This window comes from Dama dama, chromosome 20 (assembly GCF_033118175.1).
Source record: "Dama dama isolate Ldn47 chromosome 20, ASM3311817v1, whole genome shotgun sequence".
In the NCBI taxonomy this organism is placed as follows: Eukaryota; Metazoa; Chordata; class Mammalia; order Artiodactyla; family Cervidae; genus Dama; species Dama dama.
Window position 1 is genome coordinate 68515990 of NC_083700.1, and position 22349 is coordinate 68538338.

At 37.6% G+C, this 22349-nt stretch overlaps 1 protein-coding gene across 1 annotated transcript in view; it reads right to left on the reverse strand.

The window, feature by feature from the left end:
* Nucleotides 1-22349, reverse strand: part of TNNI3K (TNNI3 interacting kinase) — a 318691-nt gene that overhangs the window by 89471 nt on the left and 206871 nt on the right. Inside the window, exons 20-21 of the mRNA XM_061121609.1 lie at nt 20878-21010; nt 4057-4166 (exon numbers count right to left, since the gene is read on the reverse strand). Coding sequence (XP_060977592.1) covers nt 4057-4166; nt 20878-21010 — 243 coding nt within the window. The remainder of the gene's footprint in view (nt 1-4056; nt 4167-20877; nt 21011-22349) is intronic.

Genomic DNA, 22349 nt, shown 5'->3' on the forward strand with positions numbered 1-22349 from the left:
AAGAAAGCAAACCTTAAAAAAAAAAGAAAAAAGCCTTAAGCAAATGAAAGATTAAATAGGAAAAAATGCTTGAGCAGATTTACACTTGATGATTATTTTATGGAAATTACTATACACATCTCAATTAGTGGTATTACAATATTGCTTTCTACACAGATGATTATATATTCATATTTGTGCTTGATCTGTTTTCCTAATTATGGTATGAAAATAAAAATTGAGCTTTGTTAACTGTAGTCTAGCTGATATGCATATTGGCATGTTTCAATCATTTGCAACTGTTCTGTTAACAATTATGCTAGGTCCTAAGTAGAAGTCTTTAAAAGCTGTTATTTCTCAAAGGGAAAAACTACAGATTTCTAGAGGTAGTAGGCCATTTATGTAAAATCTGTTAAATCCTATAAATCCACTAGGTGGAGATCTCGACTTCAATCATTTTAGAACAAATGGGCCTTCAAAATCAACACAATAGCTTCAGAACAAAAGGCATCTTAACAGGTTTTATTGCCAGTTGTTATTAACTTAAGATTTCGAAAACTAAATAACCCATTAGCATGTAAGCTTTCAAGGCCTGAGCTCTTGAATTTAGCATGCCACTACTGTTTGGGGTGAGTATTCCTCCTTGTGCACAGGGATTAAATGTCTTCATAAATATTAGATTTCAGGCAATGGTAGAATAAGCATTTCTTATTCAAAGCCACACTTATTTGAATTTTATTAGTGATATCCTAGTAAAATGTTGAAACCATATCTTCAGATATAGAATAATATTTCACATTTCCTAGTGGGTAAAAAAGGTTGCAAAGACAATCTTCTTTTCCCTATCTCCATATATAAGTCTCTGTATCCTTGTAATCTACATGTGGCAACATTACAAAGCTTAAAAGCTTTTAGAACAATGTAAATATTGCTTAGAAGGCCACCTGTCTCCCGTTTTCTTTCCTATTCAGAACTGCTGGCAAATGACAAACTTTTAGTTTGAAAAGTCCCTAAACGTATTCTCTCTCTCTCTTTCCCATCTTACCTGGATTTCAAATTTTTCTTGCTTTTAATTCCTACTCCTCTCCCTTCTCTGCTTGAGCTCAACTCCTATGCCACCTGTCTGCCTCGCCTGATCCCACTTCATTTTGTCAAGTACCTTGAAGGTGAGAAGAGCACCCACGCAAACTCCTTGCACATTAAGTTTACTATATTCTAGTTGCTGAGCCTCTCTGGTGTCTCAGTAGTGAAGAATTTGCCTGCTAATGCAGGAGACGTGGGTTCAATCCCTGGGTCAGGAAGATCCCCTGGAGAAGGAAATGAAAACCCACTCCGGTATTCTTGCTTGGGAAATCCCATGGACAGAGGAGCCTGGTGGGCTACAGTCCATGGGATGGCAAAGGGTTGGACACAGCTTAGTGACTAAACAATTCTAATTGCCAGCTCTCTCAGTTTTGTAGAGCTGGTTACACTTTTTCTCTGTAGCTATCTTCCTTTTTCCTTTTCCCACTTTTTAAAACATCTTCATCTTACTTCAGACCCCTTAGCTTTGTTCTCCTGTGACTGCCAATAATGCCCCTGATACCCAAAGGCCTAAAGTACTCTGGTCACCAGCTTTCACTCAGAGGGCAGGGATGACGGTTTTCCTGGACTCTTTCTTCTCATCCATTTCCTAAATCCAGTCTTTTACCTCCTTCTGTTTCCTTGGAGGTAGTTCTCAGGTTTAGCCCTGCTCCTGAATCCCCATGGTAACTTTGTGTTGTAATCAACCGGATTACTACTGCAACGGCAGCCCGGGCAGAGGCTCTGACTTCAATGTCTTTGGCTTCTGCTTCAGCCCACTAGTTCTCTGCCTTTATTGGGAACAAATCACCTGCGGTACATGTTAAAATGCGAAGTCGCAGGCTCCATCCCAGAGATTTTGATTCAGTAGGTTTAGAATAGGGTTCCAGAATCTTCACTTTGACAAACATTTCAGGGTAATCTGGAGCATGTAACACATAGCCTACACTAGGAAACAATGCTTAGTTATTCCAGTGCACACCATGAGATAATTCAGTGACTGCCTCACCGTAGGAACTACGTACAATTCTCTAAGTGAACAAATCTTTCATACTAAACTCCGGTGAACTTTCCAGAGAATTACTTTAGTCGTATCTTTCACTACTTTAGAGAAAAAATATAATTGTCTAAAATTTCATGTCCAAATTCCCTATTCTGGTTTCCAAAGCTTTCCAAAATCTGATCCCATCTAATAATCAGAACATTTCCCCCCTCTCACTGTTTTCCAACAGGCACCCTCTATCTCTGATAGGCTAATGTTTTCATTGTCCTTTTCTTTTGTTAAATGTTTATTCATTTGGCTGTTCGAGTGTCAGTTGTGGCGTGTGAGATCTTCGTTGTGTCAGGCAGGGTCTTTCTTTGCAGTGCATGGACTTTCTAGTTGTGGCATGCAGGTTCCAGAGGACGTGGGCTTTAGTAGTTGTTGCACATAGTCTTTAGTTCCTTCACAGCATGTGGGACCCTAGTTCCCTGACGAGGGATCAAACCTGTGATCCCTGAATTGCAAGGCAGATTCTCAACCACTGGACCACCAGGAAGTCCCATGGACTCTTCGGTCTTTATGGGCCTTGGCTAAGAAGACATGCGCAGGAGACAATAATGTGTTTCAAATTTAAAGAATGAAGCAAAGGCAGACATAAAAGAAAGAATGAGAAGTGAAGCTGATAACCTAGCAAACACTGACCAGGCAGTGTGATGTTACTGTCTTAGATCTAAAGATGAATTTGTTTCAAATGAGGGTCTGGGACAGTCCCTCAGTAGCTATTAATACAATGTTCAGTGACTAATAAGTCTCTTGTGTGTCTTTACTCACAAAGAATTTGCCTTTACTCTCTTTGTTCCCTATTTGCTGGAAATCCTTTAGCATTCATTCTCATCTCATCTAATCCTGGTTTCCTTCAATTTTGCTTATAACTGTAAAACCATAAATGTGTATATGATATCAATCTCCATATGACTGCTTAGGCCTTTAAATGCTATGAAGAGCACATCTCCAATGAATCTCCTCACCCATCCCTAAGGCTGTATTCAGTAGAGATTCAATAAATAATTATTTAAGGAAAGAGTGAGAACTAGCCCATTGTTCCCTTTCTTCTCACCACTTAGCTTACTGACCAGCTGAAGACCTTCTGAGCAATTCAGTGATGACTTAGGCATGTCACATACAGAGCCAGCTCAAATTTAGACTGCTGAGATGGATACCACAGCCAAGCCAGGACCCACCTGACTGAGTGACTGAGAAGCTCAGACTTTGCCAGCCAGTCTGAGACTTGGCCTTTCCTACCACACTTTCTCTCCATCCTCCTCTAGAAGAACCACATTCCCGGAGCCCAGAGTTTGTACTGCCCCTGCCTAGCAGTTAAGACTCTTCTACTAAGCACTCAATTTTTGGCCTCTTAGTATTTTTATTTTTAATCTTTAGTAGTATTTTCCTTTGGTCCTATTCTGGTTTCTCTTTCTCATTCTCCAAACTGTTACTGGGGCACCTATCCTACCCCCAAAAAACGAGAAGCCTGCATACTGCAACTAGAGAAAAGCCGGTATATCAAGGAAGACCCAGGGTATCAAGGAAGGCCCAGCACAGCCAGAAAATTTAAAAAATTAAATTAAAAAAACAACCACTGGTCATGGAGTCTTTGCTTGAAGGCCTGCCTCTTGGTGAAAGGCCCACACAAATCCATCTTGTGCCAAACTTCTTTCTTGAAAAAATGACTAAGTGTGGCTCAAGCGTAGTTAATAAAATTGCAGCTGAGATGAGACTGAGTCATCTGTCATACCCTGGTCTCTCTTTTACTAATCAGTTGTGAGAAACATTTCAGAACTAGAGAGCAGCAGCAAAGAAATATGAGATGCTCAGACTTCTCGAGGCAATTAGAGACTAAAGAGCAGAAGGCAAATCAGTCTTTCTGCCTTGACAGCCTTAAAATACACACGGAAAGTAGACTTTGGAGCTACACTATTGGTGACAGATTTTGACCATAACACATTTGCTAAGAGGAAATAAAAATTACTCACTTCGGGACATGCATTCCACCCTCGCATCAGCAGAGATGCTATGGGCTTCGGGATGGAATAGCCGATGGGAGGTCTGATGTGGTGGTAAGCCATGTCTGCTGCCGCAGCCGCTGCAAACCAAATGGCCATGTCAGTTTTGAAATTCACATATTTATTTCAAGAAACATATGAACAGACAACAAAGAAATCATTAAAAATCAATCTGTGCAACATCAGCAGAGATTCAAAGAGGGTTCTATGATATTTTTTTAAGTTCTTAAGCAACATAATGGATAAATTGCTACTGTAAGTTTGTAGCTGTTCATTCTTTTGGTTGTTCATTCAACAAATGGTGAGCAGAGGGGGTTTATATAGGAACAAAGAAACAAAGGAGCATTAGCAGCAAGTAGTATTGGGTGTGTACATGATGTTTTAGAAGTAAAGACTGAAAGGCAAATCGGACCAGGCTATACGACGTCATAAATACCAGGCTAATGCATTTATATTACACGTAGTAAGACGAAGTACCACTGAACTTTGCACCCCTGAGAGCACTTATATCATTTGGGAAAAATAGGTTATTTTTTAAAACTTAAATCTGGTTACTCTTTACAAGAACGTTGGCATTTTAATTTTTAATATGTATAAAGTAGTTATTATTTGCTAAACTCGGATACTCCATTCCATCATTTTAGCTAATACTGCTCATTGATTGAACTCCCTAGTGTTGCCTGCTTGCTTAGATTTCTGAATATTGCTCATCACAAAGTCCCCATCACTGTTTTGTGATTCTTGGGACTTCTTGGTAGATTCCTGATTGCTGATTATTTTTTCTGTTGTGCAACCAGTGATTTCTGTACTCCCTTGGAAACTAAACTTATGGTTACTTTTATTGAACACATTTTATATTAAGTATCATAGTAGATACATACATAAATTATTTCAATCCTTTAAAACTGTGCATGAAAGGTAGGTGTTATTGTTACATGTGTTTGTGTGTGTGTATATATGTGTACGTGTATTGCATGTAGGTGGGGGGGTGTAGGTAGTTAGTTTTTAATTTATAAAAATTTTACTGTAACCAGTAGTTAGCACAGACTCTTTTTTCCCCGGGATTTCATGCTCTCTTCAGCCACTTCACATTGAAAGCACTTCGTAAACAACACATGAAGCTCTTTTATTCCTCTGAAAAATTGCTCTGCACCCATGGGAGACTAAAGTTCTAGGACACTGCTTCCTGTGTTCTTATGATGTCACAAGCATCTGTCTCTATCTTAATGACTTTTGAGATATGACCCACAACCACTACCTTTTACCAAAGTTTACTCAAATTAAATTCTGTGTATAGATCTACATCCAGCAGATGTAATGCAATTATATGCAATGTCACTTAACATTTTGCTTTATGGATCATTCAGAATTACTACATAATTTCCCAAAATGTAAAATTAATACTTGTTTTTCATACAAGTTTAGAAAATTAAAATAATTAGAGAGATTATCATCTTATTATTCAGAGGAAACAATGGTTAAAGTATTTTGAGCATTTCTTATATATTCTTCATATCATTGAGCTCATGTCCAATATAAAATAGTTAGGCTTAATATTTATTGATTAGTTATTTGTGTTTGAAATCTTAAGTTCCTTCCCTTTTCCCACCTGGAACTTCAATATTTTTCTCCAATAGCCATCTAACTGTACAGTGGTTCCAGGCTGAGGGAAGAGTCAGGAATTTCATTCCTACTTTTGTCTTCAGTGCCCTTTGTAATATATTTATTACATTTTCCATCCATTTCTGGCCACTATCAAGTAGACTTACACTTGCTGATACTAAGAAAACAAAGAAACAAAAGACTGCTTATAACATATTTAGCAAATTTAAAAATATGACATAAAATATGTCTTTTGTGTCACAGAAAACTAAGCTTTTTAGGTTCCTGCCAGTGGCTACTCTTGACTATTTCTCATTCATTTTGCAATGATGTAAATAAATAAGCAAACAAATAAACTGATTTTTTATGATCATTGGTCTTCTAACCCTGCTTTTTCACTTTATGATCATTTGGATATTGTTGAGCTGGGGCAGCTATAAGCACATAAACCAGTGTAGTGAACACATTTAAACTAATTATACATCTCCTAATGGGTGGGGAGGGACTATTCATAAAATGAGTTAAACTCAGATGCAGGTGCCAAACATCTCCTCTGAAACTCTTTTAGACTCTGACACCAAGTATATAAAGTTACTTGTTTGCTTCTTGGCACTGTGTCTGAAAAATCAGTTTAAGATGAGTGATATTTAATCCTTCATTATTCAAAGTAGATTCTACAAGGCTTTGGCATCTCCTTCTCCCTTTTGCTTTATGCATTGCTGGCAGTGATACTACTCATTAGCACCTCTGCCAGAAAGTGGGCAATGCAACGTGAGGGTCATGGAATTAAAATTTGTCACCTTTGAGATTGCTTTGCTTTGTCAGTCTTGCCTAAGTGGCCATGCTACACTAGCAGCCAGGAACTTTCCTGGTATTCCGGATTCAGGAAAGAGAACTGTCAGCCCATTAATCAAATTTTTTAACCTTGATTGCTACATAAAATATGTGAAATGACTTATACAAACATTGGCTTCCACTTTCACAACTGAAACTTTGCTATTAAAAGAGAATAAGGATGCATTTGAAAATATCAGTAACTTTTTATTGAGTGCCTTTTATTTCTTCAGTACTATCCTGATATAGTTATCAATAATTTGGCAAATTTTATAATCTAGATTCTAGAGTAGGACTGTCCAATAGAACTTTCTGCAATGATGAAAATGTCCTTCTGTCCTGCTCAATACAGTAGCATACATCTATTAAGAGCTTAAAATGTGGCTAGTGTGACTGAGAATCTTTTTAATTTTACTTGCTTTCTATTATTTTAAATTTAAATAGCCATGTATGTCTCATGGTTTCCATACTGTGCAGCACAATTCTAGAGCAGTTCCCATTATCCTGAATGAGACAAATTAAACACAAATTTGTGAGTCAACCTCAGGTGTTTGCATAACCACAGTTTTGATTTGTGAATTCAAGTTCTTTGTTACCAAAAAAAGAAAAGATATGAAAGGAGATTGTGAATGTTGTCTCTCAAAAGAGGCTAGTAACAGAAGAAGCATTCAATACAGCATGTGTTAACCTTCATTCATTTATTCAAAATGTATTGCACATTCTATGTGAGTGATGACAGGTAGAAAAAAATGAAGTATTATGCTGTTCAAAAAAGTACTAAATGAATGAATAATAATGAATTACTGTAATTTTCACTGATTTAATGGTTCAACCATAAGTTCTGAAATGTGATTTTTGCCTGTGATTCCTTTTTCCCTGTCCTTTTTCCCTGCATTATGTCTACTGTCCTTTAGGTCTTAGCTTAGATAAACTCTCTCTGGGGGCCCTTCCTATGGACTCCCATAGCACTCTATACTATAATAGCATGCACTTAACTTAATTGCCTAGTTACTTGCTTGTCTCTACAAATAGATCACAAGCTCCTTGAGGTCAGGACTGTGTCTTTTCACCATTGTCTCCTGTGCCTAGCACAATGATTGGCAATTAGCAGTCATTCAATAGATAGGTAATGATAAATCAATAAATATGATAGTTCAAAATATGATTTCATTAGAAACAATATAGATCATGGTATATAGAACTCACTACACATTTATTATACAAATGAATGAAGATGATGGATTAATGCCAATTAATATGTTGCTCATTATTATGTTTTTAGGACAGAGCATAATGCTTAGCTATCAAGAAATGTAGAATGAATACTAGGTTTTGTTTGATGTGAAATTAAAACACACTTAAATTATTGATACCTTGTGACATATTGTTGGAGAAGGAAATGGCAACCCACTCCAGTGTTCTTGCCTGGAGAATCCCATGGACAGTGCAGCCTGGTAGGCCACAATCCATAGGGTTGCAGAATCAGACACGACTGAAGCGACTTAGCACTAGCATGTGACATATTGAGTCCCATAATGTTATTTTTTGTTCAAAACTTTGGGAGGGGGCTTCAGTAAACTGAAGCAGTATGAACAGTAAGAAATGACCTTAACTAGGATATCTGGAGGCCTAATTTTCAGTCTAGCTTTGCTTTTAACTCTCTGGGAGATCCCAATTAAGCTAATTTGCCTCTGTGAGTATAATTTCTCTAAATGTAAGATGAAGCAGGGAGGGCACACTGTAATGGTGACAAGCATGGGTTTTGGGGACAAGAAGCCATGAATTTAAGTCTTGACCATACTTGTTAGTAGCAGATGATATTGAGCATGCATCTTATCCTGATAGAACCTGATTCGTGGGTTACAGTAGAATTAAATAAAAGAAAGTCTACACAGAGCATCTGTCACATTGCTGACTCTCAACAAAAGTTAGTTGTTGTTGCTATAATCATTACCTACAGATCTAAGGCTCTTACTGATTCTTTTTAGTCTGAGCCTAGAGAACCAGATATCAAAAAATATTATTATATACTTTCTATTCTCTTTAGACCCCAAACAGTGCATTGAGTTACTGCAGATCTTATCTGTCAGATAAGACAGATAACAGACCTTATCTGTCATCAGCCCCAGTTCATAACATGACATAGTCATTGTGGAGAGGATGACTATGCAGTAATCCATGAGGAACTTAATTAGCTTTACATTGTTTATGGATAAACTGGTACTAGATTCTGAATTCCTCAAGTAACCTATCACTTCCTGTCTTATGTTTTATAAAAGTAAAAAAGAGAGCAATAAAGTACAATATTTTGTTTGTAAGTTTTGACTAAGATAAAATTGCCAGAATTTTTTTTCTGGTTTGTGTGTATATGTGTTCTAAAAAACACAATTGATTCTACTTCATTGTTTTTAATGGGTAGGGATGTGGTGAAACAAAGAAAATGCAGTCTACCATCCCAGCAAGAGCTAGGACACATTCTTTGTTAAACTGACACTTTTCAATGATGTATCACCAGAGCATACAGCATCTGAGAGAGACCATGAGATTGCAATCTTGAGATTGTACTAAGAATGGCTTAATTTTTTAAACCACATCCCATTCTCATTACAGGCTGTCAGAAGAATAGATTAATTTGCACCATTGTCTGTTCTCATTGCAATCTTTGTCAGTGTAATGAAGTATTGGAATGTTAATATCAGCTATATTCATAGAAATATCACCATCCATTGGACCGATTTGATCTTTCCTGTGATCTGTTTAGTGACTGGCTGGCATTACTCTTCTGAGTGATAAACTGATAGGATTAGCATAGCAAACATAGGATTTCAGAACTTTAGTTCACTCCTATTTTCCCATCATTGCCAAAGCACTGTCCACATCTGCAACGTGCTTCTGCCCTTTGAGGTTTTTCTGTATTATGCCCTTTAGGATCCCAATCATATATGGAGCAGAACATAGTCATCTAATATTAAGCAAGGGTAGAAAAAGCAAATGGCTACAAATATATGAGATCTGTGACATAACTGGGTCTCTAAATTACATTAATTCATTTTTTTTTTGTTTATTTTTATTAGTTGGAGGCTAAATACTTTACAATATTGTAGTGGTTTTTGCCATACATTGACATGAATCAGCCATGGACTAATTCATATTTTTTAAAACCATATGTGACACACGAAAAGTTTGCAAGCCATATTTAGCTACTGGACTGTAGGTTTGCACCTCTGACGTAAAGCCTCAATATGAAGTTTCACCAAAATTTGGCTAAATTGGATAAATTGTCAGTTGTTCTTAATTTGCTGCCATATCCCAAACTTTGTTAAGAGTCTGGCATTAAGGAATCCCAGGACACCAAGTTGAGTCCCCTTGTGAACCAGAAGGCAGCATACATGGAAACAAAAGGAAAATAAGAGGCTCTTTTCTCTGGCTCCAAACTCTAATCCAAAAATGTCCTGCAAAATTGAGTACCTGGTTATAAGGGAATGGGACTGGGTAAAATATGGACTGATGAATTGATTCATCCCAGACTTCTTTAGTTTTTCATGATATGTGAGAGGAGACAGACCCAGGAGAGAGAGAAAATCTGGGAAGCAGGTGTTGGTTTCCTTCTTTAAAATGTATCCAGGACAGGTCTTGTTTGCCAGGTCATACCAGCTTCTTTTTCATCTTGCCTGATTCTTCTCCCTCTGCTTGGCTTCATAGCTTGGCTCCTCCTCCCTCTCATCTCATCATTTCTGTCAGAGATCTGCTCTCTTCCTGTGTCCATCATCTTCCAGCTGGCTAAGTCAGAGGCCCAGAGGCAGTCCTGGACTTCTCCCTCTCCTTCGTGCTCTCACCTCAATCCATCAGCAAGTCCTGTTAAAAATCTCTCAAAACCAGTCTCTCCTTTCTCTTCACTAGTGAAATCTTAGTTAAGATTTCATACATTCTCTTCTGGATTACCTGGTTTCCTTGCTTCTTTTTCAAACCTCTCCAATCTACCCTTTGTTTTGCAGCAAGAGGGACCATTCTAAGAAAACAGAGTTATACCACTGCCCTGCTTAAAATCCTGCAGTGACTTCCACTATTGACAAAGAAGGCTCTTTACCCTGAAGCTCTTCCTTTACGTGTAGAGCATCTCTCTTGCTGCTGATTCCCTTATAAGCTCTGATTCATCCCTCCTGAAAGATGCCCCTGCACCTTGTCCAGGCTGCCTTCTGCCAGGATACCTTTTCCATCTCCCCACTATTTACCTATTAAATAGTGTTCATCTTTTAAATATGCAGTTCAGTATCATCTGTCTAAGAATCTTTCCCTGACATCCTATTACACCACCATTCTGGGCAGGAGAGCCCTCCAGGGACCATCCTTTGCACTCTGATTCCCTCCAGTTGGGATATACTTTGTTGATTGTTCTTTTTCTCATGCTCCCTCTACACTATGAGGTCCTGAGCAGTGCTGTTTTCCTCTTTGTCTTCCTCTTACTTTAGCACAGTTTCTGGCCAAAGGAGTACCTAATGATGACTTAAGATAATATTTATTGAGTGCTTCCTATTGCCAGCCATCATTCCAACCCTTTGAGGCAGGTCCTACTATTATCCCCATTTAAAAAATAAAGACACTGAAGTACTCAAGTATAGCTTGTTTAAGCATCTTTGAGTAAGATTACAAGACTCATGCTTTTACACTTATGCCAAGTCTCTTTAGCCTGAAAAATATTTTCTAAAAAATTGAGTTAATTGCCAATGTTTAAAAATCTTTAGATTTCTGAAGAAGCACACAGAAATTAGTTGATATGGCAACAGTGAGTAGGCATCCCTATGTTTCTTTCCTGGCACTGTTTGGCTGGAGCTAGGCAGCAGCTGTCCCCTTGAGTCAGAGCTTGTGATTTCCTGTTCATCACACTGCCCTGCATCAAGTATTTACTTGCTTCCCCTGATTGTGTGGGCATTTGATCGTGGGATGCTGGATGTGATGGCTTTTTCAGTTTTTTTCTGAACCTGAGATTATAAGGTTAACTTGAATATATTTTGTGTAAAACAGACTCTAACTTTAAATTCTTCTAAAAGCACACTCATAACTTGTATCACTTGTAGTCAATGCTAATATTTGCATTCTATTTATATATTCCTCCCAGGAAATAGGATTCTGTTAAATCCAGGAGGATGAGCCATGTGTAATGTTGCTGTTCCCATAATTGATAATGCTGTCCCACACTGTAGTCATGGATTTGTTCCTCATTGTAAATGGCTAATATGTAGCTTATATTGAATCTGATCCTTCACATAATTTATTGCTGAACATTTGCTAGACTGCCTAACCACTGCAATGATATTAACAGTCTCAGTTCTTGATGCATGGTAACTGTCTAACTTTAAAAAATTCAGCATCTATCATAAACAAACTCTTTTTTCCAATAAAGTACTATAAATTCTAACATCTGAGATATTGGATTCAAGTTATTCTTTGGTGAGACTTCTGTTTTATTATATAATATTCTCCCTCCAAAAACAGTAAATATTTCTGAGGGCCCATGAGAGAGGGCATCTTTATCTTTTTGAAATATTCATTTTATAATTAGCAAAGGGTAAAAGAGTAGAGATAATTGCAAAAATATATAAGTAAAATATGATAAACACAATAATAAATGACAACCTAGGGCATGGAAGAGACTGCACTTAACTGAACATTGAAGAATTTAGGAGGCTGTTTTTGGAAGAAGTAATATTTAAACTAAGACCTAAAAGTAAATTGGAGTTAGTATGATGAAAAGTGGGGAGGAGTGTGTCTGACAAACACCTCCCGTGTGCAGGGACATGGAAGTGAGAGGAACTGTGTCCTGTTGGGGAAACGAAACAGTTCACCGTGACTCAGCATAGAGAGGCTGGAGTGGTAGGCGCTGGACCTGGAGAGGCAAGAAGAAGCCTAACCACAGGGGCTTTTAGATTGTTTTAAGATTTTTTAAAAAATCTTAAGAACAACGGAACATATTAAAGACTTTAAGTAAGGGGAGCTAGATGATCAAATTTGAGTATCTAGAAAGCTATATCTAGGGCTTCCCTGGGAGTTCAGCTGGTAAAGAACCCGCCTGTAATGCAGGAGACCCTGGGTTGATTCCTGGGTCAGGAAGATCCACTGGAGAAGCGATAGGCTACCCACACTGGTATTCTTGGGCTTCCCGGGTGGCTCAGCTGGTAAACAATCTGCCTGCAATGAGAGAGACCTGGGTTCGATCCCCGGGTTGGAAAGATCCCCTGGAGAAGGGAATGGCTACCCATTCCAGTATTCTAGCCTGGAGAATTCCATGGACTCTATAGTAAACTGTTACTGTGATGTTTTGCAGCAGTTACTTTACATTGTAATTTTTTCCTTTAGTCCATCAGGATGTACTTTTGGGGGGAAGAAACCCTAGAACCCAAAGAAGAAAATATCGTGGCAGCTAAGCACACTTGTCAGTGCTCCCGTAGGAATTGCTTTAATAGCTGGCATTGCTATCCTACCATGATCACTGGCATTCCTGTATACCAATAGATTGTTTTAAAAATGTTTTTTTAATCTTAAGAACAAAGGAACATATTGAAGACTAAGTAAGGGGAACTATATGATCAAATTTGAGTGTTTAGAAAGCTATTACCTAGTTATAGTATGGAAATTGGTGAAAAGAAGATGGTGAACAAAACTGGAGACATTTAAGACATTTAAGATATTTGCAGAATTCTACTTGTGAAATAAGGAAGTAGCCATGGAGAGGGAGGTAAGTGGATACATTTGAAAGATATTTAGAAAGAAGGATTGAAAAATAAGAAAACAAGTGAAAAACAAAAGTAAATAAGGAAGGAAAGAAGGATGGAAGGAAGGGAAAAGGAAAGAAAGAAGGAAAGAGAAAAGTCAAGGATGATTTTAAAGTTATTATATGGGCTCCTGACGAATGATAATTCTACTCAAGCACAGAATCATAGGAAGACTTGACCCTGCATTACAATTTGCCCTTATCTTTTATCTTACAGTTGCAGAGAGATTTCAATTTATAAAATTCAGTCACAGAATCATCTCATTTGATCCTCATAGTAATCTCTGTGGAGTCATCACTAATTGCATTTACTAAAGGAGCTTGTGAAGGATACCAGAGGCCAGATGAAATGCAACACATTCAAGAAAGCAAAAGGTGTGAGTGGCTGGAGCACAGAAAGTGAAATAATATGAGCAAAGAGATCTTGAATCATGTAGAGTGTTGCAGGACATATTAAGAATTTTGAGCTTTATTCCTAAGAACAAGGGAAACCATAGGATGATTTTAAGCAATGGTAACATAGTCACACTTATATTCTTAAAATATCATTGTAGTGGATGTATAGAGATTGGAGAGGAAGAGAAGAACAAAGAGAGAATGGTCAAAGAGCTATTGCAGTAAAGTGATAAAGATGGCACTTGGAGCTAAGGTGGTGGTGGATAAAACTTTAGATGAAGATAGGGTATATATACTTCACTAATTCTATTCAGTATTGTACTAGAGACCCTTGCCTGTGTGAGAAAGCAAGGAAAATATATGAAAAATACAAATATTTGAAAGAAAGAAGTAAAGTATTCTTTATTTTGAGATGGCATAATCATCTATGTTTAATATCCCCAAAATGTATAAGAAAGCTACTTGAACTGATAAGTAAATTTAGCAAATTTTTAGGGCACTAGGTTGTTAAAAATTAATTATATCTCTATACTTACAAAAACCATTATTCATTGAAATTAATAAACCTTTAAAATAGTATCAAGAAACACAAAATACATAGAAATAATTTTTAAAAATTTTGTAAGGTTTCTATGATGAAAACTACAAACACATTGATGACAGAAATCAAAAACCTAAATGAAGGGAGAGATATACTGTTTATCAATTGGAACAAGTTGTCAGTTCTTCCTGAATTGCTCTACAGATTCACTGCAATTCAGTCAAAATTCCAGCAAGATTTTTTGGTAGAAATAGACAAGCTGGTTCTAAAATTTATATGGAAAAACAAAAACTCTACAATAGCAAAAGCAATTTTAACAAAGAAGAGCAAAGTTGGATTTCTAGATTCACTATAACTTATCAATATAGTATGATATTGACATAAGGGAAGACTTATATTGATGGAACAGAATAGAGTCCATACATATGTGGTCAATTAATTTTTGATAACAGTACCAAAGTAACTTAATAGATAAAGGAAGTGTTTTAAATAAATCATGCTAAAAAAAATGGGCATCCATATTAAAAAAAATTAACAAAGAATACAAATTCAACTCTTACCTTATGCCATTATAAAGTAATTCTAATAGATCTTATAAATATAAAACCTAAACCTATAAAATTCCTATAAGTAATCATAGGAGGAAATATTTGTGATCTTGAGTGTAGCAAGAATATTTTAGATAGGATATATAAAAATATTTATAAGTTTGATAAAGTAAATTTCACTGAAATTAAAAAAAAAAAACTTTTGTTTTTTGAAAGGCATTGGTTAGATTATGAAGAGGCAAGCCAAAGACTAGAGGGAACTACTTGCAAAACACATAGCAGATGAAAGAATCTACCTAGAATCTAAATACTCTTATTAGTATATAAGATAATTTAAACAAATAATTCACCAAAGAAAGAGATATAAGCAGCAGATAAACACACAAAATTATCAATATTATTAGTCATTAGAGAAATACAAGATAATACCACAACTATTTACCATAATATACCTACTCAAATTGTTAATAATTTATTTTAAGTAGACAATAAAAAGAGTGCTGGCAAGGATGTGTATCAACTGAAATTCTCATACACTTCTCATATAAGTCATAGTGGTACAGATGCCTTTGAAAAAATCTTACTGTAATATCTAGTAATTATCATATATATTTGTCCAAGAGTAATTTAAACAAACACACAAAAACCTAATAGCACCAAACTTAGAATAACTCAGATGATCATCTACTTGTGAATGGATAAATAAAACCAAGGTACATCAACACACCTCTTCATAGATCACAGCCTTGTGGTGAAAGAGCTTGCATAACTCAACAAAGCTATGAACCATGCCATGCAGGGCCACCTAAGATGGACGGGTCATAGTGGAGAGTTCTGACAAAGCGGGGTCCACTGGAAGAGGGACCAAGCCACTCCAGTATTATTGCTTCGAGAACCCCACAAACATGAATGGTATGAAAAGGCAAAAAACACGACACTGGAAGATGAACCTCCCAGGTCAGAAGGTATCCAATATGCTACTGGGGAAGAGTAAAGGGCAATTACTAGTAGCTCCAGAAAGAATGAAGGGCTGTGCCAAAGCAGAAAGGATGCTCAGTTGTGGATGTGTCTGGTGGTGAAAGTAAAGTCTGATGCTGTAAAGAACAATATTACATAGGAACTTGGAATGTTAGGTCCATGAATCAAGGTAATTTTGAGGTGGTGAAGCAGGAGATGGCAAGAGTGAACATCGACATTGTAGGAATTAGTGAACTAAAATGGACGGGAATGGGTGAATTTAATTCAGATGACTGTTATATCTACTACTGTAGGCAAGAATCCCTGAGAAGAAATGAAGTAGCCCTCATAGTTAACAAGACATGCAGTACTTGTGTCCAATCTCAAAACAAACAGATTGATCTCGGTTCGTTTCCAAGGCAAACCATTCAATATCACAGTAATAAGTCTGTGCCTCAATCACTGATGCCAAAGTAGCTGAAGTTGACCAGTTCTATGAAGACTGACAAGATGTTCTAGAACTAACACCAAAAAAAAAAAGATGTCCTTTTCATCATAGGAGATTGGAATGAAAAAGTAGGAAGTCAAGAGATGCCTGGAGTAACAGGCAAGTTTGGTCTTGGAGTACAAAATAAAGCAGGCCAAAGGCTAACAGAGTTTTGTTAAGAGAACACACCGATCATAGCAAACACCTTTTCAACAACACAAGAGATGACTTTACACACTGTTGCTGCTCAGTCACTTAGTCGTGTCTGACTGAGCGACCCCATGGACTACAGCACACCAGGCTTCCCTATCCTTCACTATCTCCTGGAGTTTCTTCAAACTCATGTCCATTGAGTTGATGATGCCATCCAACCATCTCATCCTCTATACCCCCATACCCCCCTGCCCTCAATCTTTCTCAGCATCAGGGTTTTTTTCCAGTGAGTCAGCTCTTTGCATTAGGGGTCCAAAGTAGTGAAGCTTCAGCTTCAGCATCAGTCCTTCCAATTAATATTCAGGGTTGATTTCCTTTAGGATAGACTGGTTTGAGCTCCTTGCTGTCCAAGGGACTCTCAAGAGTCTTCTCCAGTACCACAGTTCGAAAGCATCAATTCTTTAGTGCTCAGCTTTCTTTATGGTCCAGCTCTCACATCTGTACATGACTATTGGAGAAACCATAGCTTTGACTATATGGACCTTTGTGGGTAAAGTGATATCTCTGCTTTTTAATATGCTGTCTAGATTTGTTATAACTTTTCTTCTAAGGAGAAAGTGTCTTTTAATTTCATGGCTGCAATCACTGTCTGCAGTGATTTTGCAGCCCAAGAAAACAAAGTCTGTCACTGTTACCATTTTTTCCCCATCTATTTGCCAGGAAGTGATGGGACCAGATGTCGTGATCTTAGTTTTTTGAATGGCGAGTTTTAAGCCAGCTTATTCATTGTCCTCTTTCACCTTCAGCAAGAGGCTCTTCAGTTCCTCTTCACTTTCTGCCATTAGGGTGGTATCATCTGCGTATCTGAAGTAATTGATATTTCTCCTGGCAATCTTGATTCTAGTTTGCTGTTCATCTAGCTGAGCATTTCTCACCAAATGGTCAATACTGAAATCAGATTGATTATATTCTTTGTGGCTAAAGATGAAGAAGCTCTATATAGTCAGCAAAAACAAGACCTGGAGCTGAAACTGTGGCTCAGATCCTGAGCTTCTTATTGCAAATTTGAAGAAAGTAGGGAAACCACTATACCATTCAGGTATGACCTAAATCAAATCCCTTCTGATTACACAGTAGAAGTGGAAAATAGATTCAAGGGATTAGATCTGATAGACAGAGTGTCTGAACAAATATGGACAGAGGTTCATAACATTGTATAGGAGTCAGGGACCAAAGTCATCCCAAAGAAAAAGAAATTCAAGAAGGCAAAATGATTGTCTGAGGAGGCTCTTAAATAGCTGAGGAAAGAAGAGACGTGTAAAGTAAGGGAGAAAGGGAAAGATATACTCAACTGAATGCAGAGTTGCAGAGAATAGCAAGGAGAGATAAGAAGGCTTTTTTCAATGAAAACTGCAAAGAAGTACGGAAAAACAATAGAATGGGAAAGACCAGAGATCTCTTCAAGAAAATTGGAGATATCAAGGGAAAATTTCATGTGAGGATGGGCTTGATAAAGGACAGAAACAGTAAGGACCTAACAGAGGTAGAAGACATTATGAAGAGGTGGCAAGAATACAGAGAACTGTACAAAAAAGGGCTTAATGACCTAGATAACCACGATGGTGTGGTCACTCACCTAGAGCCAGACATCCTGGAGTGTGAAGTCAAGTGGGCCATAGGAAGCATTACTACAAACAAAGCTAGTAGAGGTGATGGAATTCCAGCCAAGTTATTTCAAATCCTAAAGTAGGACGCTTTTAAAGTGCTGCACTCAATATGCCAGCAAATTTGGAAAACTCAGCAGTGGTCACAGGGTCATTCCAATACCAAAGAATGGCAATGCAAAGAATGTTCAAACTGCTGGCCAACTGCACTCATTTTGCATGCTAGTAAGGTAATGCTCAAAATCCTTCAAGCTAGGCTTCAATAGTACAAGTACTGAGAACTTTCAGGTGTATAAGCTGGGTTTAGAAAAGGCAGAGGAACCAGAGATCAAATTGCCTACATTTGTTGCATAGTAGAGAATGCAAGGGAATTCCAGAAAAAATATCTACTTCTATTTCATTGACTATCCTGAAGCTTGTGACTGTTTGGATCACACACACACATACACACACAATCAACACAATGGAATATTACACAGGAATGTGAAAGAATAAATAACTGATAAATGTACTAACATGGCTCCATTTATTTGACATTCTGGAAAAGGCAAACTTATAGGGACATAATTCAGATCAGTGGTTGCTAGGGGCTGGAGGTATGAAAAGTGAATTGATTCCAAAGAGGCATGCGGGAACTTTTGAAGTATTGGAACTACTGTTTATCATGATTGTAGTTGTGATTATACAGCTGTATATAGTTGTTAAAACTCCTTGCACTATTAGCCTAAAATGGTAACTTTTACTATTTAAGTTATACCTCAACTTCTGCTATATAAATTAAACATAATTTTTTTAAAATGACAATTGCAATAATTTAAATAACAAAGATGGTGTCTTGAGCTAGGATGGTGGAAGGTGATGATAAGTAGTGGATAAGTCTAACATGTTCTTAGGATGTAAAATCCATAGGAAGAGGTGAACTGATTTTGATACAGGAGATGAGAAGAAGGGAGACGTGTAAAGTGAAAGTTGCTCAGTTATGTCAGACTCTTTGCAACCCTATGAACTATACAGTCTATGGAATTCTCTAGGCCAGAATACTGGAGTAGGTAGACTTTCCCTTCTCCAGGGGATCTTCCCAACCCCAGGATCGAACTCAGGTCTCCCACATTGCAGCCGGATACTTTACCAGCTGAGCCACAAGGGAAGCCAAGAAGAAGCACAAGGAAAGAACAAGGGAAGCTCTGATAAAAATACTACAACATGTCTAGAATTACAGTGGATTTTTTTAATATACTCATAAATCTTATCAGAAATCATATTCTAAGAGGTAGAGAGATGATAACAGATCAGAACAAGAAATAAACAGCAATTCTTTTCCAGTTCAAAATAGAGTTCTCTTATCCACACTATAATAAGGGCCAGATTCCATCATTTAAAACTATGAAAGCATATAGAGAAAGGTTAGGACAATTATGCACAGAGCATATACTTTGTGAAAAGCTCTTGGTTAGACAGTATGCAGAGTGTAATTAAAGACCATATGGTTATTAGGAGGAAAATACCTTGAAAAGACAGTATGAGATATGGCTATTGCTCTGCACATGAGTACTAATAAATATTGTGATCCTGGTTAAGACTCTGAACTTGTGTGAATATCCACTGTTATAAGGTATGTCTTTCCCTAACATCCCTCTTGACTTGATCCTTCTGACATATTTGTGCTTCCCTGGTGGCTCAGACATAAAGAACCTGCCTGCAATGAGGGAGACCAGGGTCTGATCCCTGGGTTGGGAAGATCCTCTGGGGGAGGGCATGGGAACCCACTCCAGTATTCTTGCCTGGAGAATCCCCATGGACAGAGGAGCCTGGCAGGCTGCAGTCCATGGGGTTGCAAAGAGTTCGGACACAACTGAGTAACTTTCACTTCACTTCTGATATATTCTGATAAGGTGACCACTTAAGGAGCTTACACTATAATTCATTATAAAATTTCTTTATGATTTAATTTGAAAACTACTTTTGAATCATGTTAAGTTTTAGGGATGCAAAGTCAAGGGGTTTTTAGATTCATGGTGGATGCAAGTAAGTAAACAGTGTGACCAGACAAAAAAAGCAGAGCAAATAAAATGGAGAGAAATGCAAATCAAATTTACTTCAAATATTTGTACATTTTCCCCTGTGATTAGATTCCCTACCTCCATCTTCTTCAGTTACACAGAGCATAATGTATATTATCAAATATAATCAGCAACAAAATTATAGGCTCACTCACAAAGTCCCAGTTTTCAAATGCATCTATATATGTAATACAAAATTAGAAAAAGCCATTCTCCTTTGTATAATGTGAGACAAGCCAAAAGCAGACCTGATAGATAATTTTTGTGTGTTGCTATTTTCAGCTCACCCTTATATGCACACCAAAAAGGCATTTCTAAATCAAATCTCAAAAAGTAAATATGGCGTAATTTACATTATTTGTACCCACATTCCACATGGCCATAGTCATCTGCTTGTTTCATTAACAACAGATAAATCAAAATCTTAAACATTAATAATAAAATATACCTACCCTTCTGTGTGTCTGTGTCCAAAATCATATAGTTATAGGCCATTAAGTCTTCTGGATTGGGCACATACCTTGAGACTGTTTCTTTACTTCTCACCTTGGCAATCCACCAAGAACTGTCATTTTGGGGGAACAATGTTTCTTGAATTTGTGAAAATGCAGAGAACTCTGGAGATCAGAGAAACCTTTTCTTTTTGTTTTTCTGGCTGCACCCTGCAGCTTGTGGGATCTTAATTCTCCAAGTAGGGCCCTCGGCGGTGAAAGCACACACTCCTGGCCACTGGACCACCAGGGAATTCCCTCAGAGAAACCTAACTGCAGCATGGCTTACCTGGCTTGAGATGAGCGAAGGGAATTTCTCCCGTGAGAAGTTCCCACAGACACAGCGCATAGCTGAAGACGTCCGCCTTGATTGTGTAGCGTGTACACTGTGTGAACACCTCAGGAGCCATCCAGCGGAGGTTCTGCGGGTCAAAAACCATCCACAAGTCATTGACCAAGTGTTTAGTTCTTCTACTGTAGGACAGTGTTCTTCTTAGCGAGGATTTGTTAAGTATTCTATGTTCTCAAAAATATAACATCAATACTGCCCTCAATGTGTGCAATAATAAACTGGCACATTCACACAGAAATGATGTTTACTGCTACCTTTTAGTTTTTCAAAGGGCGCTTTTTTAATCATTGGAAGATCATGAAATCCATAATTCTTCCAAATATACTGCAACAATATTAATTGCCAAGTGAAATGGTGAGCACAGCAGTGGCACTGTTTTGCTTATCTCTGAGTATCTTTCCCCTGGAAGCCTTGCAAGTTTCTGAATAGCCATGCATGGATTCATCCAAGAACTCTATGCCTCCCTGGGTGTGAATCATGCACTCTGGGGGGACGCATCTCTCCTTTAGAGCTTCAGGTTGTAATTTAGGAAGTCACTAAATTAGACCAATAAATAGTGCCCTGATGACTGAGGAGAGAAAGGGTCTCAGGGGAGTGCCCAGAATATTCGTGTGAAGGAGATTTCTCACTGGCAGGATCAGGTCTGTCATATCTCCTTTGTTTGCCCAGTGGTGTTATTTCTAAATGCTGTTTGTGCAATATTCTTGAAAGCAAGCCCATAAAACATGACAAGTTTCTCCGTACAAAGTTCTACCCTCATGTTTTGATGGCATCATTTACATTCTTTTTATTTGCAATTGTATATTTTTCATTTTTAAATATGTTTCCATTATGAGATGCAATTGCATAAATTTGGTTTATGTGTGGTTTAAGAAAAAGAATACTAGAGTTAGGGAAGGAAAATTCTAGTTCTGGCCCTACTATCAACTACTTGGGTGGTTCTGAGAGTCTCCTATGCTTCTTGGACCTGAGATTCCTCAAGGGTAACACAGGAGGCAGGCCCTTCTAGCTCTAAAATCTAATGCCTTCATAATCATATCAATGAACTTTGCCAAATACCTTCTGTCTTTGTATTTCCCCTGAAAGAAACCAGTATTCTCTTATTACTCTTAGTGATATTTTGTGTGTAGTGCTGCCTGCTGATAATTCTTTTGAAGGGTCTACATTATTTTGAAGTCATGCATAATTGCAGCTTGCCAAGAATGTCTTTATTTCGATTATGGTGCTTATATGCAATCCTTCCACATGAGCTTTCACATTCCACGTAGCCTCCAATTATATAGCAGATTATGAGATTTGTCACAACATTGCATCAGCAGGAGTAAGCATAGAGTATGCCCATTTTTTTCTACAGGGGGTAATAGAGTAATTAGCAAACTTATATCAGGCCACATAACTAGTTAGAAATA